Here is a 21,432-nt window from a genome sequence, read left to right as displayed (position 1 = left end):
GATGCGATAACCCCGTGGCGTGGTACTCAATGCGGTAGCAATCTTTTCCTGTGGTCATGTCGCCTTTTCTGTTGTACTTCCGCGTCAGGAAAGTTTCTGACAACGACGAACCCAGGATATCGAACACGTGACACCTCAAAACATCCTTTGGTACATTCGGGAGAGTATTTTATCGACCTGGGCTACCGCGCCCGTTGATTGATAGGGTTTTCAATTTTCAAAAATTTTCCTAGGTGTATAAAAGTTTCTTAAAATATGAAAAAAAATTGTTTTTGAAGTGGCACCATAACCCCCACAAGTGTGGGGCTGACAGGGCCCGGGACGATTTGCATAATTTTTTTGTTTTTTTTCACGCTATAAATTCATCATGAAGGGTCCCGCAAAATATCCCAGCCTCTAAATAAATGAAAAACTCCAAACAGTCCCCGTTATCTTTAATTTCAACTGCACGGACCTGTTGTTTCTCTGCGCACAGAATTTTGATATCTGTGCGGAATGAAAAAAAACCCATCATACTACCCCTCATGTACATAAATAATTTTTTCTGGTCAACAGAAACTCCATCTACACGGAGTAAGTACTCCCATGATTAGCTATTCTCAGACTCCAAACGTCCATATTTTTTAAACTTATTAACCAAGAAAAATGGTGTCTTTCTTAATCACCTTCGTTCATAACCCGCAAATAAGCAAAAAGAAAATTTTATAAGCCAAAATATCCCTTTTAGATAGTAACTATACAGTACAGGATGTACAGGGTAATTATAAAAAAAACTATCCCGACACATGGGCCCCTAACTATCATACCATTCACAGAAACTGAATGAAATTTTGGCATAAGGTATTTTGACGTATGCGCGCAAGAATGATATGGAAAACAACAGTGTCACTCTAACAGTTACGGTTACAGTGAGAAAATTTCGAAAATATCAAATGGCAACACCAAGTTTTTTGTATTGGAATGTGATCTCCATTGTGAAAAACCCTAAATAGCGTTCGAACGGCAACTGTAGCATGAAAATCACCGGCGGTAGATAAGCTAAAAGTGAGGACAACCAATAAGGACAGAGGAGCAGCATAAAATAAAGCATTTTATTGTGTTTCACAAATTTTCCACATGACCTTGTGGAGGACTAATCAGGCCTTGTGGGATATCAGCCGAAGAAACGAATGAAACGAACATTAATGCTCTGGTGCACGGCAAAGTCCTTTTTACTTTTTCCTTGCCTAGCTCCGGGCATTTTCGTGCTACAGGTGCCATTCCAACGCTATTTAGTGTTTTTCAGTATGGAGATCGCATTCCAATACAAAAAACTTGGTGTTGCCATTTGATATTTTCGAAATTTTCTCACTGTAACCGTAACTGTTAGAGTGACACTGTTGTTTTCCATATCATTCTTGAGCGCATACCTCAAAATACCTTATGCCAAAATTTCATTCAGTTTCTGTGAATGGTATGATAGTTAGGGGCCCATGTGTCGGGATAGTTTTTTTTATAATCACCCTGTATATTCAGAAACATCATTTAAGTAAACACCTTCTGCCATCTATTAAATGAAAAACACAATTGTCAACGTTCCTTCGAAATGAAATGTGTAAATAATAATTAATGTATGTGCCTTTATACGAAAAACAATGCCTTATAAGGGCCACATTTCGCAAATAATACAAAATTTATTTTCCTGTAAATAAACATCAGTTATCGAAACTTGATTAAAACTTACATTATTGCTAAATTTTTTTGTTAATATCATACTATACGGTTTTTTTTTTCATGGAGCATATTAATTAATAACCAGTCACCTGATTCCAATAATCAGCAGTTGTGTTTTTTATTTGATAGGTGGCAGAAATGAGTTTCAGTTTAATGATGGTTCTCAATATCATACATCCTGCGCTATATACAGTCGAATCCCGTTACAACGAACGCCAAGAGACCGGAGGAATCACTTCGTTTAAACGAAATTTCGTTATAAAGGAATTCCAGGTTACCTAGCATTGTTCCTCTATAAACTTATTTGGAGGGATTAGAAAAGTATTCGTTAAAACGAGATTTTCGCTATAACGGTATTAGTTAAAACGGGATTCGACTGTACTAGATGTTTTCTGAAAGGCGTATTTTGTGGGGGATAAAATTTATGTTCAATGGTTATGGGGAAAAAAGTAACTAAGAATGGGCATCATTTTTTCATGGTTTGTATGTTCACAAAATATGGATGTTTATAGACTGAGCATGCTTCTCCATGTTCATAGAGTTTTTTGCTGTTCAGAAAGAAAATTTCTTGTATTGTATAAGGTAGCATATTATTTTGAGATTCCATGCGCATGGAAACAAGCCAGTACAGGTGAAATGAAAGACCCCATTTGGGAAGAAAACAATGTTGGAGGGCACATTTAATATGGGAGTAAAATTTTTCCATTTCCCACGAGCGCATTTCTGCGCTCATTATACCCCTCTCCCGCCATCTAGACCCCCCCCCCCAGACTGAGAACTTTAGTGGGGGCCACCACTATAGTGAATTTAAAGTGTAAAAAACCGACAAATTAGATATCCCTATGATTAAATTATTAGCATCATGATTATTTAAACCACATGCTAGAGTTCTTGTACTGAGACTCTGGTGATGGTCAAAAGCGAAGATCTTGATTCGTGAATATGCCGCCCAATTAATATGACTAAGCTCCAATCTCTGCCCACGCACAACGCGTGCCCGAATGAATTACCCCCAGTTCAATCAGACACGGCGCAGAGACCCATGCTACCTCCCCCCTCCTGCCGTAGGGCCCCTAAGCTAGGATCTTTGGTGGGCTCTCGGGTAAGATTTCACGGGCCCCTCTATCATAAACTTATAGTGTGAAAAACAAAAACGATGAAAGTAATCTAGGGCCTCGGGCTGGAGTTCTGTCAGTTCGACCCCTTTGTAGGGGACGTGCGGGGAACTCATTTGAATAGGGGGTTCCACGATAAGATCTGGCGCAATGATTTTTGACTAAAAATATATACATGTATATTAAGAGCAGAGAGACCCCTACGCATTGGAGGAATAGGGGGACCATGATGCATCCTTCCAAATAGAAAATACCTTTAAATACCTGTTAATTTGATGCTCTTTGAAGATCGATAAATCAAAATTTCTCGGGAAGACAATTTTTGTATCCCGCCAAGAGCCTTTTGGGCATCCTTCAAAGGGTCGATCTTGCTTATGCCCCTGATTAAGAAGTGCTGCTAGGCCCTCTTTCATTTGGCCCTCGGGCTGTTTTGCTGTTGAGACGGCAGTAGGTATAAACATTTTTTTGGATAAATATTCAAAACTTCGTTCCGTAGAACAGCCTCATTATCATGAAGGGTTCCGCTGAACAGGCTTATAACTATCGGGGGGTTCCGCGAGCAACTCAACGTTAGAAACCCCTGCCCCTATACATTACATCCCTATAAGGATTATTTGTTATATACCAGACTTTCATTATAACGGACAACCTTCAGCCTTTGTTCTTCATGTCATCAGTTGTGAAAATCAACGGCTTGAAGTTTTGTAAATATAAATTTTTTTTTCAATATCATGCTAACACAAAATTTAAAATTGTAATGATAACTCACGAATACCCATATTAAAACCAATAGCGTGTGAAATATTCGGACTAATTTGTGTAATTTATGACAGTAAAAATATACATTTATAGTAATAAAAATAGAGGGAAACCTCGCTACAACGATATTCGATGTAACGATAAATCCCTCTACTACGATAGTGTTTCAAATCTTGTTTGGCATTGCCTACAGTTTAATGTTTAAACTCCTCTCGATATAACGATATCCTTTACTACAATAATTAATAATATAACGGTACCGCTATTTTCAGGAGATTTTCGAATTATGTATAACGATATTTTTTGATATTTTTCTCAAAATAATTTTGAATTTAATTTTAATTTCGTCACTTGTCTTCGTTCTTCTGAAAGCATCTAATATAACATCGATATTTTGCACTAAGGGGGAATCGCCAAAAGCTAAAAGAAGTTATTAGCATCACTATTTTCTGTGTAAGACAAAATTGCAATGCGGTAAACAAACTTCTTTACAGAGGCAATGCAGCTAAGTAAACTTTATTAATAAACTAATCAATTTCAATTTTTTGCGGCCAATAAATACATAAAAGCGCATTCTCTGTCGTATTAGCAATGCCAATGTAGAAAAGATGGCAACAGCAACGTAAATTCGATCACACTGAAGGATAATGTTGCCTCTCAATGTAACGATAATCCCTCTGCAACGATATTTTTCCTTGGTTCTCAGAATATCGTTGTATCGAGGTTTTACTGCAGTTAAAAACAGTATTTTTTAACTCTGTAAAAAGCATATATTATATGGGGGTTTTTTTTAACCCTTAAAAATCGACGAAACCGTGTAAAATTTATAATTTTCTTACAAATTATTTTAAATAAAATTTCTACGCCCCATTCGATTTATAGACTTCAAAAAATTAACACTATATTTTAATATAAAAAAAAATAAAATTTTTACTTCTCTTTTTCTCCTTTAGGTGGCCGGCAGCATCGACATTCGCTGGACCAGGAATGGCCTTCGCGGGTGCCGGTGGATTCGTACCACCGTTCGGATTCCCGTTCGGCATGTCACCCATGTTCCCGTTCGGAATGATTCCATTCCCTGCCATCACTTTCCCTCAGCCGTGGTATAAAGGGTAAGTCAAAGAAAAAATAGAAATATAAACTAAATCATCATGTGGGAAAGTGTTTTTCTCTGTTGTTGTCCGCGGATCCCAGGAGGTCCTTTGTAAGGGGGGTTCGCGTCATTTTCATTTACTACCATTGCATGGATGGCACATTTAATGATGTGGTAATTTATATTAAGTTAATTTCTCATGATATTTACAAAAAATACATTTCAAATTTTATGGGGGAGGGGGGTGACCTAGAACTGAAATTAACTACAGGGGCTCCGTGACTTCAAAACAAGTTAGGAAATATTGTTGTAGGCTATAGGTCACAATTACGAGATTGTATGAAATGTACTCAGTACGCGAATTGCCCAGATTGAGCATGTGAAAGTCCATTCAGCACACGAAAGGCCCAGTCCCTTCCAAGAAATTTAAGTTGACAAGTGATGTAAGACTGTATTGTGTACTGTATTTTTTCGTCCTGCAATTTATACTAATTTCTTTCTGCATAAAATACACTGAAACCTGGTGCTTTATTTTCATTATTAATAGGGGTTGAAGGCATAAAACGAGTTCTATGTTTCTCCACTTTCAACCCTTGTGGAACTATTGAAGTATAACAATGTCTAAATACAGGGTGGTTATAATTATACTGACCCTACTCAGACCTATGAAAAGACCTACCCATGCGATTAGGGTACTCTGGTAAAGACAAAAGGTCATTGCCGGGGAAAGGTTAAGAAACACTGCTTTGGGGAAAAAGGTTAAGAAACACTGCTTTGGGGAAAAGGGTTAAGAAACACTGCTTTGGGGAAAAAGGTTAAGAAACACTGCTTTGGGGAAAAAGGTTAAGAAACACTGCTTTGGGGAAACATATTATTTCAAGGATTTTCCCCTAGAATGTGGATATAATTTTAATTTGCCTTTTAAAGTTTTAATCAAAATTAGATTCTATTCGAAACTTGGATGATATTCGAAGTTGCCACGCACTATCTGTGCTATTTCCAAAAAAGGAACAAAAATAAACAAACAGACTCTTTCCGAGAAACCAACTTTAAACGACCTTAACTATCTGTCAGGCCCGTTGCCATTAAAAATAAAATAAAATATCAGGACGCGCAAATTTCGATGATAGTTACCACTTGAAGGCCATAACACCCTTTGTTTTGTTTTAGGGTTTTTTTTTCTCAACTGTTATCTAAAGTTTGAACGATAACAGTATGTATAATATTCCTCCAGACAAAAGTAAAAAAAAAAAAAAAAGAACTCTAAATAGGCCACTAACATTTCAAGAAGCTTTTCGGATGGTCAATGTATCAAGGTCAATATGATAAGATGGCAGGGGGGATAAGCAGAAGAAAAAAAAAAACCCCCCGTCAGTGTTATCACTGGAAACATATGGAATATCGAGTGGTGTGGAGGGGGAATCTTGTTTGTTATTACGGCCATTTAACCCCGTACATTCCAGACTTCACATATTTGAGTTCGGGGGGTCAATCTTTTCTTAAAATATGATTCGATTAGATCAATAATTCCTTACATTTTTTTCTTACAAGGAAGGGTTCCCAAGGTGTCGTATGAAAAGATTTAAAAACGCACAACTTACCTAGAAACACATAAAAACAAAAAAATTTAGAGACGGAATGCAATTATTAAAGCCGCAAAAAGTTATCAAAATGGCAACAGTTGGCTACTCATCGACTCTCGCACTTCTTGGCGACAACTATAAAAAATTTCTTTTTTCACTGTTTTTTATACACTCTATATATAGAACTTTTTTTTATCCTCTTTCTTTCTTCTGTGCTGTACCCACTGAGATATGAGGAGTTTTTATATAGCTCAGGCAGTTTCTATACAGCTCAGTGGATGTATAACGCGCATACAGTGGCTATAAGTGGATGTACCTAATCTGGTATTGTTCGAGTGACGTCACTAGGGTTGCGGGATTTTTAAATTCATTCTTGGCCTTTATTGGCGTTCAAAATATTAATACTGTATTTCGATTTTTCTAAGTTAATCATAATAATTCCGCCTGATTTTTTTATATTTCTATGTTCATTTAAATGAGTAGATTCAGGGAGCGATTTTTTTTTTTTTCGAAACTTCAAACACATCACCCTTCTGAGCGTAATCTTCTACCATTGGTGGTTTTTCTTTTCTTATACATAGGATGACTAAATGACCCTTCTTTACGGGAAACCAACAACGAAGATGATGTCACTCTCCGCTACCCATACGAAGGATTTTTAACATCTGATGCGGAGATATATTTAGGAAAGAGAGAAAATTCAACTGCCCACGTCCTCTCCCTTGGCGGGTGAGTGCCCTTGACCACTAGACTGCACAGGCAAGGGATAGATAGATACATACATACATACATACATACATACATAGAACCGCTCACAACCCCGGACTGATGCAAAGCACCTTACTTCCGTTACTTACTTCCTCAAAAGAGGCAGAGTTGCGTCGGAAAAGTTAGCAAAGATTTATAGTGGTGGTTCCCCTTGCCCCGTGCTCGCAAGTATCGAATCACTCGCGTCGTTCTCCCCATGAATACAGCCATCAACTCGATGGAACGCACAAGCCATTTAACGAAAATGTATAGCTGAACCCTTTGGCTAGGGAGAAAAATTGCACGTGCGCCCAGTGGCACATAAGGGCCGGAGACCGCAGCCTGGATTTCGAAAGGAGTGTGGATAAGACTTGTGGACAAGTAAGAAGAAGTTGGCATGTTAAAGTAGGAGAGATTTGAGAATGGTCTGAATCACGATGTATACAAAAAATATATTCAGCGCCTCCACTGTGACGGGAAACAAAGCCTCCGTCCACAGTGTTGGGCAGTTTTGTTTGCCTTTCCTTTTACAGAATATGCAATATACACACACACAGAAAACACACATAGCCTCCACTGTGACGGGAATAATCAAACAGAACCTCCGTTGACAGTGCTGGGCATTCACATTTGAATTACTCACATATATTATTTACATTAGAAAAAATGTCCCTTTTTTATGCTATTGGGAATGTACATTATGAAGGTAATACATATTAGAAACAAATATCACCATGAGCTCAATACAAATATCACAAGCAAGGAATATCTCGATCTTTCCTTGGAGCTCGTGTGCACTGAACGGCACCGTACATGGACGGTCAGATCTAATTCAGGCCAAAGCTCACAATCGTTGACACTGCCACCAGATGGCGACTTATCCGAGGATGATTTCACTCCCCGCTGTCCATACGAAGGTTTTTAACAGCTGGCTGATGCGAAGATATTTAGGAAAAAAGGTAAATTCGGTTGTCTGACCGCGCGTCTCCATGTACGGTCCCGTTCAGTGCACACGAGCTCCAAGGAAAGATCGAGATATTCGTTGCCTGTGTAGTCTATTGGGTCTGGGATGCTAACCCGGCAAGTAAGAGGACGTGGGTTCGATTTCCCGCACGAGTTGTTGAATTTTCTCTGATTCTTAAATATATCTTCGCGTCAGCCAGCTGTTAAAAATCTTCGTATTCCCATATTTTCTTGTGATTTTTGCGATCCCGACTTTTTTTTTTTAATGTCCCGCTTTTCTCTGAATTTTTAAGAAATTTAAGTTAAACTAGATAGCTGGGGGGGGGGGGAGTGGTGCGAGGACTAGAAAGCTAACTTGAAATATGTCTTAGACCTCATTCTTGAAACACGTTTGGTACTGCTGTACTGTTTGGGGTATAGTGATATAGGGCCTGTATTTCAAATGTTTGTGAGCGTGATCACCTGTTGGAAAAAAAGTATCTTGTTTCCGGGGGAGCATTTTCAAGTATTACGTAAGCAGAATTTCGATCCCTCACCCTCTTGTCAACAAAGGTAAGCGAAGCACGGATCCTTTTCCCCCTTTGTGTCAGCAAAATTAATTAAGCTAATTTCGTTTTTTTTCTTTTATTTGCAAAATTTACGTATCCTTACACACGACATATCAAAGTGCATTCTCGTACTTTGAGGCAAGGGCGTAGTGGGGGCGGACCCCCCCCCCCCCCGAAATGTGAGAAAATCACCGAAAAAAGGGAAAAAAGATGGCCAAATCTATTGTTCTACCACTTTGTTCGTCGTCCCCCGAGCGAAATTTCTGGCTATGCCCCTGCTTTGAGGACTATTTCCAAATTATGAAGCTGAATGAATGAATGAATCATATTATGCATAACCTGACTTTACGTCAGGTTGCACTACACGTACACGCACATTCCCGCATGTACCGATTCATTGGGTGTTCCGCGGGGGGGGGGGGGGTGTAGCAGTAGTATGTAGGGCCTCCAAAAAATGGCTCGGGGATCCATGATGTTCTTAAGTCAGCCACCTCGTTGGGCAATTTGCCTGTTGTGGCGTTGTATTTGTATTTGTATTTGTATATTCATATATATCTGAAGCTATAAAAAACGTATCAAATCAAAAATCACACACACAAAAAAACAGCACCACGCAGAAACGCGGAATTGCTCAAAATGGAAAATTGTTAACAGGAACTCCAAGCCCCCTCTAGATTTCATTTTCGGTTTTTTTCATAGCTGGGGAAAGAAAAGAAAGTGAAAAGAAAATGAAAAATTTTCTGGCGTTTTTCCCGCCGACGCGAACGCAAATTGAATTTTCTCAGGATGGAAATTTGTTGTCGTTTTATTTGCCGAGACGGCGGGCGCCATCTCTCGCGGACATCTTTCCATCTTTCTCGCACCGTCTTTGTTCAGCTGCTTTTGTGCAAAATCTTTGTTGATAGTAATAATAGCCGCCCCCTGTCGTAAAAAACACTGCGTTTCTGCGCTGGCGATATTAAAACTCGCAGCTGCTGCCGGTGGTTCAATTATAATAAAGCTTCTGTACGTGTACTTATACCCTGAAGAAGCCTGTGGATAACTCGACACACGAAATTGCAATTATTATGAGAAGAGAAGATGTTTTTGCTACCCTTTACCCATTCTGGTACAATTCCCTTCTTATATTAATCGAATTTTTTACCCTGGGCTATAGCAACACCCACTAGAAAACACTGAAAATTCTCTAGCAGGTGTTGGCTATAGCCCGTTTAGCACCCCCCCCCCCCCCCACCAGAAAAATGTAAAAATGTCTCCTCCTCTATGTCTGTGGTTCTCAACCTTTAGATGCCCGCGACCCGGTTGATTCCTGTTTTCCGTGCGTGGAATGCCCGGTCACACGGCTACAGCTACGCTGAAGCTGATGGGTAAAAATAAATATCTCGGAATTGATTAATTTAATGAGTAATTATTCAGAAACGTTTTCACACTTGGTTGTTAGAAAAAATATGAGAAATAATCGAAATTGATAATTAATAATTTCAGAATAAATAAAAGTCTGCGATTAATTTTTTTCCCCGTTTAGCTCGGCCTGCCCCCCCCCCCCTTCACGTTGACCTCTTCTATTAAGATGTCATTAAATTTAATGAGTTGGTGTCCCGCGGGCTTCGTGTGAAGTTTCCCAGTGCACATTTTGGTATTTTAAGTGCACATTGGTATTTTAATTGCACATTTTGGTATTTTAAGTGCACATTTTGGTATTTTAAGTGCGCATTGGTATTTTAAGTGCACATTTTGCATTTTAAATGCTTATTTTTGCATTTTTAAGTGCACATTTTGCATTTTAAATGCTTATTTTTGCATTTTTAAGTGCACATTTTGTATTTTAAATGCTTATTTTTGCATTTTTAAGTGCATATTTTTTCGTTTTTAAGTGCATATTTTTAAGCTTTAAGCGCATATTTGCATATTTTTAGAGCATATTTTGCCACTTTTTTAGTGCATATATAATCCGGGCTCTACTCGTAACAAATCCATTTATTAATGAGCATTTCGATGAGTTTTTTTTAATTGTGGCTCGACCTATTTGTTTAGTAGAATGTAATTAATTTGGTGATTTCTCCTGTTTGTGTTTTTCTTCAAGACCGAACGTCTGCCAAGACACCAAATATTTCGACCAACCGGAAGAAATCACCGCACTCATGGACGAACCATCCATCACCAATTTCGATTTCAGCCACGAATCCGAAAGCTGCAGAGGCAACGGCGAAGTATACATCTGCACTGGGAGGTAAGTTCGCTACGGTACATCATACGTGCTCGACCCGTGGCCCGCGGGGCCAAATGTATCCGTCGAGTCATCTGATGTGGCACCCGCGATCTCAAACCTGATTTTGTAAAGATGACCGACAAACTAGACACGATCCAGGCTCTGTCCCTCCCGGGATATGAGCCTTTTACCCATGCGGGTTGGGTCGCGCTGGGGAGTGTTAAGATGACCGGCACCTTTTTTTCAAATCACTTGACTGTCCGCGGCATATTTCCCAGATCCCTTAAGTGGCCCGTAATATATTTCCAGATCACTCAAGCGGTACAGCGGCACGTTTCCAGAACCCTTGAGTTACTCGCGGCATATTCACGGATCACTTGAGCGACTCGCGGGACATTTATAGATCACTTAAGTGATCCGCGACATATGTACAGGTTCTTAAGTGGCCCGTGGCACATTTACAGATCCCTTGAATGACCCTGGGTGAATTTGCGTATCACCGTGACGGATCACTAAAGTGACTTGAGGCACATTTTCTGATAACTTGAGTGACCCGCGGCATAGTTAAAGAGCCCATTAGTGCCGCGTTCGACCGAGTAAAAACATGGATGAGCCTGCGGAACAGGTTCAGAGCACTGAAGCTACCCGCGGCGTATTTATAGATCACCACGGCGCATTCACTTGAGCGGCTTGCGAAATATTTTTCAGATAACTTGTGAGTAACCGTTTACAAATCACTTGAGTGACCTACGACACAGTTCCAGAGCACATTACATATATTTCCCTGCGGCACATTTTCAGATCACTTAAGTGACCCGCGACATGTTTGCAGATCACCGTGGCACAGCTCCTGAGCACGCCCTTGAGCAACCGGCGGCTTGTTTACAGATCACCACGACACATTCTCAGGTCACTCTCTCACTTTCGGCGTATTTACAGAGCACTTAAGTGGCCAGCGGCATATTTATAGATCACCGCAGCACAGTTCCAGAGACACTTGATTATGTGGCCCGTGACCAGTTTTCAAACAAATGAAGTGGCCCGTGGTAAGTTTTCATACCGATGGGAGTGGCCCGCACTTTCAAAAAGCTTGGGGGTGCCCCTGCAGTACATTATCGTTATGGCGTGCGTGAATCCAAAGAGGCCATTAAAGTATTACGTAAGCAGATTTTCTGCCATTTTTGCCCCCTCCCCCGCTTGTCAGCAAAAGTCAGCTGAACACTGACCCCCCCCCCCCCCCCGTCGGCCTGTCAGCAAAATTTCGTCAGCAGCTTAGAATATTTCATATCTTCAGAAAGGGGTGGTTGATGACCTAAGCAACCTTCAAACTCCCCTGCCCGCCCCCTTGTCATCAAAAGTCAGCAAATCCGAAACCCGCTCCCCCCCCCCCTCGATGCTGACGTAATACTTGAATGACCCCAAACGAGATTTAACCCTGAAAAGATCAGAACAATTTTATTGACTTGTCGCGGGGGTCACAGCCAAATGAAACTAGTTAGATTAGGAGTCCACATCGTTTCCGCGGCCGGAAATACGGTGACCATATGACGCTTATTTTACGGGACAATTCTGTATTATTAGCTGCTGTGACTTTTTTTTTTTTTTTTAGAAAAAATGTCCCGTTTTATCCAACAAGGGTAACTTGAATTTTTTTAAATCAAAAATATATTTACGCGACTACTACTTATGATAATTATGTCATAATTATCTCATAAATAAACACATAATTATCATAATGTAGTAGTGAACATATTTTTGATAATTATGCCTTTATCACAATATTAATTAAGGTCATGTAAATATATTCATCTCGCATATTTGGCGAACATGTGCGTTTGTTTTTTTTTGTTTTTTTGGTGAATTTTTAACGATTGCGTCCTGCAGTAGTGGCCTTCCACTTCCCGCCATTGGCGATTTTCCAGCAACTGTTTGTGATAGATGGCCACTTTACTTGCCTTTGGCAATTTTTTTTTTTTTTTTTGGCTTAATTGATCTTTGCTTACATTTGACGATTTCTTTCACGGTAAATGTTAACTTTTCTTGTCATGATCCCTCTCTTTCTAGGTCACTCTTTTAGTCATTCACATGCTTGCACATGCACTATAGGTCATGATTTTGGTCATTCACATGCTTGCACATGCAGCACATGCACTATAGGTCATGATTTTGGTCATTCACATGCTTGCACATGCAGCACATGCACTCTAGGTCATGATTTTGGTCATTCACATGCTTGCACACACCATGGGTGGAGATACGGAGGGGCGTGGGGAGACATTGCCCCCCAGCGTCAAAGGTGTAGTCGACTGATCTAATTTATATATGAATTGACATCATCATCATCGTGCCCCCCCCCCAGCAATAATGACAGTGCAACCCCCAGACTTCCAAGTCTATCTCCGCCTATGGCACACACACACACTCTAGGTCACGCTTTTGATGATTCACATGCTTGCACTCTTTTGAAAACAAATTTTGCCACCCTTCTACCAATTTTGTTGAGCACTCATTCCTCAAAACTACGGCGTCCCCCACTCAAAACTTTCCGCCTTAGGCTATTGCCCGCGAAGTCCTCCCCTAGTAACTACACTACTGGGTGTCCCGATACGCTGGAGATATAATGAAACCAGTGGTTTGTCACTAATTAGCTGACACAAGTCTTGAGCACCAATTTCGGGTTCGTGCTTATTTTAACGTAAAATTTTTAAAGACTGCTATAACGTTTTATGCTGAAAAAAATACGTCATAAAATTAATTACCTGCAGAAACTGGTGAATAATTACATTTAGTTGCACATCTCACAGAAATTAATCGAATTATTAATGTAAAATAAAAGAATTAAATACTATCAGTTAAGTTTTTGCTTCAAAAAGTTCTTGTGTTATTATTAAAATCACAATTGCGAGATTGTTCGCTAGAGGTCAGGAATTGTCCTTCCGTTCGCCTACAGCAGTGATTTCTAACGTGGGCGTTAACGCCTCCTGGGTGGTGATGGAATGTTCCAGGGGGCGGTAGAAGCTACAGGTACAATATACGATTGGGAAACAAAAAAAAAGTTTCCCTTTTCTGTAGAGGTACACCATAGTTTCCCAACTTTTTTTGTCCCATCGCCCCCTTCTTCAGAAATATTTTTCTTCCAGCGCCCCCCAACGCAATCTAACCCATAGGATCCTATGATATACCCGTAGCTTCTACCGCCCCCTTGGAACATTCCATCACCCCCCCCCTCCCAGGTGGCGTTAACGCCCACGTTGAGAATCACTGGTTTATAGCAAGGGTTGCACAATCTCCGGCTAGAGTGCCAGATGGCCCCTCCGAACTTGCCGCACTAGGTTATATCTCCCCCCCGCGCGCGCGCTCTATGCCCCCCCCCCCACAACATGTAAATACGCCACTGTCCGGCCTGGTTAAAAAAATAATTATTATTCTCCGAAATAAAATTATGAATAATTTACTTTGACAAAAGGCGTTACAAGTGTAATCGATTTGTGTAATCATTTATCAATGAAATAAGTTCAAACAACTTTTGTAAGAATTAAGCCCACGTTTTACGTTAATATTTTGTTTATTTTAATCCTTCACACGGCGTAATAGAAGTCACTAAAACCTTTGTAAAATGCCATATCTTTTTAATGAGAAGCAGGCCTTTCTCCCGATTTTCTAAGGGGTGTAGGGGAAAAGTTGTTCATTGAGGAAAACTCGCCTGTACAAAATATCTGGGCTTGTCATTGCTAAAATAAAAGACTTTTGAAAAGCAGGCGAGATATCTCGTTGATGCCACTGGGAGGGTTAAACGTGTATGCTTTCATATACTATACAGCATGATTTCCTAACCCTTTTTTATCCCTCATCGCCCCTTCTTCAGAAATTTTTTTTTCTCCCATCGCCCCCCCCCCCGAACGCAATCTAACCCATAGGATCCTATGATATAACCTTAACTTCAACCGCCCCTCCAGGCGGCGTTAACTCCCACGTGATGTTTATGTTTCCTGCAATATTAACATTGTTAGACATTTTATAATGTCTAACATTATAAAATTCATTTCAAAATGTGTACAATATTCTTAGATTTCCTTTTTCGGTGATAAATTTTTAAAATGTATGTAGTACGTGACAAGCATGTATAACAGGCTATCTTCAACCTGTTGCTCGCGAGCACCATGGTGCTCCCTAAAGTACCTAGAGTGCTCGATGTTCGTGTCCGATTTAGTGATAGCGAGCACTTGATCAACGTTCCCATTGAACACAATGTACAAATTGCATTCAACGGTGGAAATCATCCTGATTTCATGCATTCGCATGTCAAACTTACCGTGAGGGTGCTCTTCTTTTGATGATGAGTATAGTGCTCGCAACTACGAAGAGGTTGAAGACCTCTGATGTATAAAGTATTCACTAGTGTTTAGAGGTCAGATAATATGAATAAGAGCTGGTTTTAAGTATAAAATGGGTAGTTTTTGATGATATGAATTGAGATATGCCGTGAGAATATATGGAAATCTGGCCTATCCGGCCCACTATTTCGTCACATTAGGCCCGGATAGCTCAGAATCTGCTATACTTTTTTATTGAAATAGGATTTCTTCCGAATTTCAGCAGGTACAAAGTAAGGAGTATGAGGAAAAAATGTTCCACTGAGAAAAATCAGCTGTACAAAATAAATATATACAGGCTTGTCATTGGCAAAATAAGGGTCGTTTAACGAGGCGAGATATCTCGTCTATGCAGTTGAAGTAATTTGAATCCATTTCAGTAAATTGTTGCCATGGTTTAACGTTATTCGATCAGTCACTGATATTATGCTCACTATACTCTGTGTTGTTAGGACCATGACAAACGAAGGCTCAAAGATGTACGCCACCAAATACAAGTGCTGCCACGGATTCGTCAGAGCTTATGATGCCAGGGGCGGCTGTGTTGAAAGTAAGTCTCTGATATATGTATGCTATTCATTGTTGTTATTTCGTGTATTAATATTAATGGGGTGGGGGGAGTTTGGGATGCCGACTGTGTTGGTGTGATAACGTACGTACGTGTGTGTGTGTGTGTGTTTGAGAGAGAGAGAGAGACTCCACTCTAATTATAAGACGACTTGTCAACAATCACAACATTAATTTATTTACAAAAATCCCCACACACGAAAAGACATCAACATGCTATAAAGGACCTATACTGACACGCAACAACTGTATATTTTTTGTGATTTGGTCGCTTGGCGCGCGTAATCTGCGGAGTCACTTTTAACGCCAAGAGTTGGCGAAACTTCGCCACAGGAGAAGGTCCAAATGTGGGATACATGTTTCATTTTGAGATCTGGTCAGCAAGATATGTCTCTTTTTCAAGATTTTTATACGTTTTAACACAACCTGTAACGATCAAGATATCAGAAGAAATGTTAAAATACTCCGCGCTTATCCCGTGTATTTTATAATGAGTTTAACCTCTTTACGATCACGGGGGCGTAATATTACGTCTAAACACCAGTGGGAATGAATTCAAACAAGTTCTACGTGTTTTTCTTTCCACTCTCTTCACTATCGCGGAAGTTTATAACGACCTTATTTTGCAAGAGTTGGAAGTTGCTTTTTCTTTCCCCCTCCTTTCTTTATAATGTATCTTTCTAATAAATACATGTGAGAGCGAAAGAGAACACGTAGGATGAGAATAAATAGAGGAACTCAAACTCCCTTATCCCTTACTTACTACCCTTTTAGCTTCACCTTATCTATTATACTTTTTCCTTTCATATTTTTTCTTTCCCCCTTCTTTATTTTTCTAACGTGGGGTTAGGTTAGGACAAGGTTACCAGATTCATCGCCGATTCGTTAAATAGAGGTTATCCAAATTTCTTGCCAAAACCTTGTACGTGAAGTGGTTAATCACATAAGTTGCGAAAACCGTAGTCTTTCGAATGGTGTCCTAAATATGGGCCACCCGTAATATATACTTACAGATATGATCAAAATAAATTAATCGGAAACACAGACAGCCTTCAGAAAACTCATTTACTTCTCCCTGACAGTAGTCAGAGCCTCAGACATCCTTTTGTCCGCAGACCCGTGGTGTTGTTGCGATGGCCTTGCATGAACTCCGTACGAGTGCAGATAAACAGACAGAAATAACTACAGACTACTACTATTTAACCGTACATGCACCTCGTTCACATTACCCTGCGGAATTTCTGACGAATCCAAACATGGCGGAACGTGTTCTGTGAGTGTATATGCATAGAAATCGCCCCTAACGTATTTATGGTGTCAAAGTTGTGCTTGTGTGGTGCTGCCCTCAGTCTTCCATACTTTAAAGTGAAGATAGTAAATGCTTGAGTTTTCGTGTCATGAAAAAATTGCAGACTATAAAATACAAGCAACCAAATACAGTTATTTGTTATTTGTGTAAAAATAAAATGCACTTCAAAAAGCACTTTTGAGTGCAATAAAACGCCAAGAAATTATATAAAAGACATACAGGGTGCTATTGCGGCCTCTATCTCTCCAGCCGTCCGTCGTAGAGGTATGATTCCAATTTACAAAATGCTCAAAAAGCATTCAAAAATTATCATGCACAGTCGAATCCCGTTACAACGAACTCCAAGAGACCGGAGAAATCACTTCGTTATAACGAAATTTCGTTATAAAAGAATTTCAGGTTGTTTGCATTGTTCCTATGTGAACTTATTTGAAGTATTAGAAAAGTGTTAGTTAAAACGAGATTTTCGCTATAACGGTATTCGTTAAAACGAGATTCGACTGTACCAGTTTTTTGAGTGAAAATACAGTGTGTAACAAAATAAAAACGTAATTTTTTATACGGTTCCCCCTGTGCAATAGTTTCCAATTAGAAACATGTTTTCCTGTATCTCCCGAGGCCAACAGAAAGATCTACGTTTCCAAGTGCAATATTCGCCAAGATATTTGAAATTCCAAAATCGGAGAAAAGTTATGAAAGAACAGGTAAAACTAACGGACGATGTTCCTTTCCCCCATTTATGCTGTCTTTAACAAGACACGAAGATGCCAGGACCATAAGAAGAATACTGAAGGGGGGGAATGCAGCACTGATGTGGGTGAGAGGCCACGCGGGCGAACGTGGAAACGAGCAGGCATATCAGTTGGCGAAGGAAGCGAAGGAAACTGGAGACAACGTCCCAGGAGAAGAAGATCCCGATGGCAACGGTGGTCAAAAGAATGATTAAAGAGCAGACAATAGTGGAATGGCAGAAGCATTGGAATGATCCAAAAACAAACGGACGGCTTATTCAAAGAGTCATCCCAAACGTCCAGTGGAAAGAACGTTACCTGGAGTAGGGAAAAGACAATCTTCTACTCGGGGCCATGGACCGTTTCCCACCAACTCCAAGCGTTTCAAAATTTCCGACAACGGTCATTGTATATGCGGAGGAGCGGCAAGTCCACTCCATTTTGCCAAGGAATGCTCACTCATACTTCCGGCGCAACTCAATCGGTAGTAAATTGCCTACGGAGTTGTGCTCGGTTTGAATGAATGAATGTCCCTTCCCAACTTTTCTACGATTTTTAAATTCGAATATCTCAATGGAAATTGCACTTGGAAACGTGGATTTTCTTTTTTTGGCCTCAAGAGAAAGATTGAGACTTGAAATCGATTCTACAATTTGAAAGACTGGGAAATTGGTCGTGGGAAAAAATTGAGAGTATAGATCTCTCAGCGAGTCATACTTTTCAAACCAATGTTTCAGGCCTGATTTTCAAAAAATGTCGTGAGATAATCTCGTAAATATTCACCTGAGGAACTTCTAACGAATTGGTGCATGTTGGACTGGTTCGTGTATGTGTTGTGTATTCAACGTGGAGTCAGTTGCTGAGAAATGGCCGTCATGTGTATAAAAAAAAGCGCTGCCATCTGTCATGCAAATTCGGAATCTAAAAAATTCGGTAGGTTATTCCTCCTGTTGTAATTACCACTGAATTTTAAATATTGCGGGCCTGATTGCTCTCTGCAAGACATAGACTGGGATGCCTTATCACACCCAACGCACAGACCAGACGTCATATACTACCATACTTCCATTTATCTCACACACCTTCGACACGCAATGGTGTCAAAATTTATTTTCTTTCCACACCAGCGGAAGTCTCCAAAAAAACACAAAAAAATGTCAAATTTGTGTCAAAAATATGTTTTTTTAAGGGTTTTTTTTTAGCATAATGTATAGTTTATATTGCATTACTTAATCGAGTTGCTTTGCTGCATTTAATATATTTATAACGCTTTTTCTTGACGCTTCATACCTGCTACTTACTACTAACAATTTTCAGGTAACGGCAACGTTCCACCAGTAAATCCAAACTACCAGCAATCGTCTTTCCAAAGTAGCAGTAGCAGCAGCAGCTCCAACCTCGGTAACGCCCAAATGGCGTTCGTACCACTGGGTAAGTTGAGAATTGGCATTATGTATATGAATAATTTCTAAAATTTAAGTCTTGAAACTTACATATTTTGGTTATTATTAATGAGTGATTATCATTAAATAGACGAGTCACTTGAATATTATCAAAGAATAGACACCTTGTGACCCTACGTTACCAATTCATTACGTTTTTATGTAAAAAAAAAAAGTGCTATTTTTATTAATAACTAGCTATAATACCCGTGTTTCCTTCAATTGCTGAGAGGATTGAAAAATTGACAACCATTACTAAGTCATGAACTACCATTCATAATACTGGCAGCATTAAAGAAATGGCAAACCATTATAAAGGCATATGCATGTCTGAAACGCATTGCTAGGGAACCAAGGTAACTAAAATAAACATTCCGAAAGTGATTGTTGAGGCCCAAAAACCATTGTTGCCCGGCAGTTTTTTGCCCATTTGTGGCACTTGCCCTGCTCTGACGAAATTTTAAAGTAGCCTATCGTCGGGTCCGTTTGGTATATATGCAAAATTTGGCGGCGATCGATCTAAAATTGTAGATTTGTATAGAGAACACACACACAAATCCAGTTTATATATATATAAGTAGATTCACATTGATTTCACTACAGGTTACATTAGTGGTTGCACCCCATTCCATTGTAGGTGTGAAGCATTAATTTCTATCGACAATTAATTCAATTATAGATTAAAATAAATTTATTTATGTTTAATTATTCTTTTTAAGCAGCCTGGTAAGCATTGAGATTTTCCTAAATATATTCAATTTCCTTATTTATAGATTTTTTAATTATTTTATTCATGTTTCTCGAAAAATAGCCAGATTTCGAAATCAAAATAAGGGACACATTTTTTTCAGTGAACTGCTATCTTTAGAACTAGATGGCAGCACAAACTAAAAATAAAGCACGAGAGTTAGGAAGCGCGCTTGCAAAACTTCTAATGGGTGAAGTGACGCCAACTTAGTTATTGTCGAGCTAGATCTGCCCTTCCCCCCCCCCCTTGGCTATTTTAGTTGGAAAAATATCCATCTAGTTGCTAGTTGTTTTTCTTTTCCTATGTCCCAGTAGTCTATTATTAAATTACATGAAAATACTATTGTTATATATTGATTATAATTTTTGTTAATTGCATTTTTAATTGGGTTGCTATATTTTTGAAATATATGACATCCATATTTTTATGGGCATCTTTTCCTCAGCTACCTCGTTGGGCATTTTGTGGCGTTGTATTTGTATCTGTACTGGAATTTCCCGGAAAATACGGGACATATCTCTTCGTCGAAACAGAGCTGCGGTCCTTGTTCTTATTAGGAAGAGGACGACACGGGTTTATCCAAATAATGACTAGAATTTATTCTGTTTGTTTTTAGTAATTTTGTGATGAATAAGATGTCTAGTTGGAAGATTTTATGACTGTGGGGCAACACTAAATGGGTGGGAAACTCAGGGCCAACTGTGAATTCAGTGCCGTCTTAACGCATGGGCCTGCCTGGATATGGCTCGGGGAGCCTCAAGTGTAGATAGGGCTTCATGGTAATGAGATCTGGTTGCAGTTTTCGAGATTATGTAAGGAAGTTGATAGTCAGAAATTTCTAGCCAGGAGGAGGGCCTCAAAAAAAATTACTTTCCCGGACGGCCTATGATGCTCATAAGAGACCCTGAGGGAATTATAACGTATTTTACGGGGGGAAAAAATTGGGACCGACACATTTATGGGTATACGGAAATGTCCTACACTGTAAAGTACGTGAACATAATTAGGGGCCGTTCAAGTATTACGTCAGCAGATTTTTAGCCGTTTCTGACCCCAGCCCATCTTGTCAGCAAAAATTCGTCAGCTCTGCCCATTACCTCCTAACGCATATTGGGATCCGAGCCTGGGGGGGGGAGCCCACCCCTCCCCCCGATGAGCAGGGGGAGCCCACCCCCACGACCAATTTTTATTTTCATGCAAAAAGTGTTTTAAAAAAAATCAACATTGCGAAAATTCCGTAATATGTTATTATAACCTATTTCTGTTAATTTCAATGCTATTTGGGGGCTCTAGGAACTCAAAAAGGGCTGTAAGTGGATTTGTACGACTCATCTAGGAAGCCGCTGTGAATCAAGTTTGCGTCATTGCCCAAAGCCCTCAAGACCCCCTGTTTGTTAGTGGGTTGTAGCCCCGGCGATTCAGAGGTTTGGGTCGTGATAAAAATCAAGAATCCCTATCTACATATAAGTGGATTTGTACGACCTATATCAGATGCCCCCCCCCCTTCCCGCGAATCGAGTTTCGGTCGTGAA

General features: G+C 39.7%; 1 protein-coding gene across 1 annotated transcript in view; it reads left to right on the top strand.

Annotated features, from left to right (window-relative positions):
- The window catches only part of LOC149084469 (transforming growth factor-beta-induced protein ig-h3-like), a 41,738-nt gene that overhangs the window by 2,761 nt on the left and 17,545 nt on the right, over positions 1-21,432 (top strand). Inside the window, exons 2-5 of the mRNA XM_089235317.1 lie at positions 4,541-4,699; positions 10,605-10,751; positions 15,556-15,653; positions 19,028-19,141. Coding sequence (XP_089091443.1) covers positions 4,541-4,699; positions 10,605-10,751; positions 15,556-15,653; positions 19,028-19,141 — 518 coding nt within the window. The remainder of the gene's footprint in view (positions 1-4,540; positions 4,700-10,604; positions 10,752-15,555; positions 15,654-19,027; positions 19,142-21,432) is intronic.

This window comes from Pholcus phalangioides, unplaced genomic scaffold (assembly GCF_987345545.1).
Source record: "Pholcus phalangioides strain wild (caught in Gottingen) unplaced genomic scaffold, Ppha-v1.0 ptg000008l_1, whole genome shotgun sequence".
Classification (NCBI taxonomy): Eukaryota; Metazoa; Arthropoda; class Arachnida; order Araneae; family Pholcidae; genus Pholcus; species Pholcus phalangioides.
The sequence above is the reverse complement of the archived record's forward strand: the minus strand, read 5'-3'. Positions and strand labels throughout refer to the sequence as shown.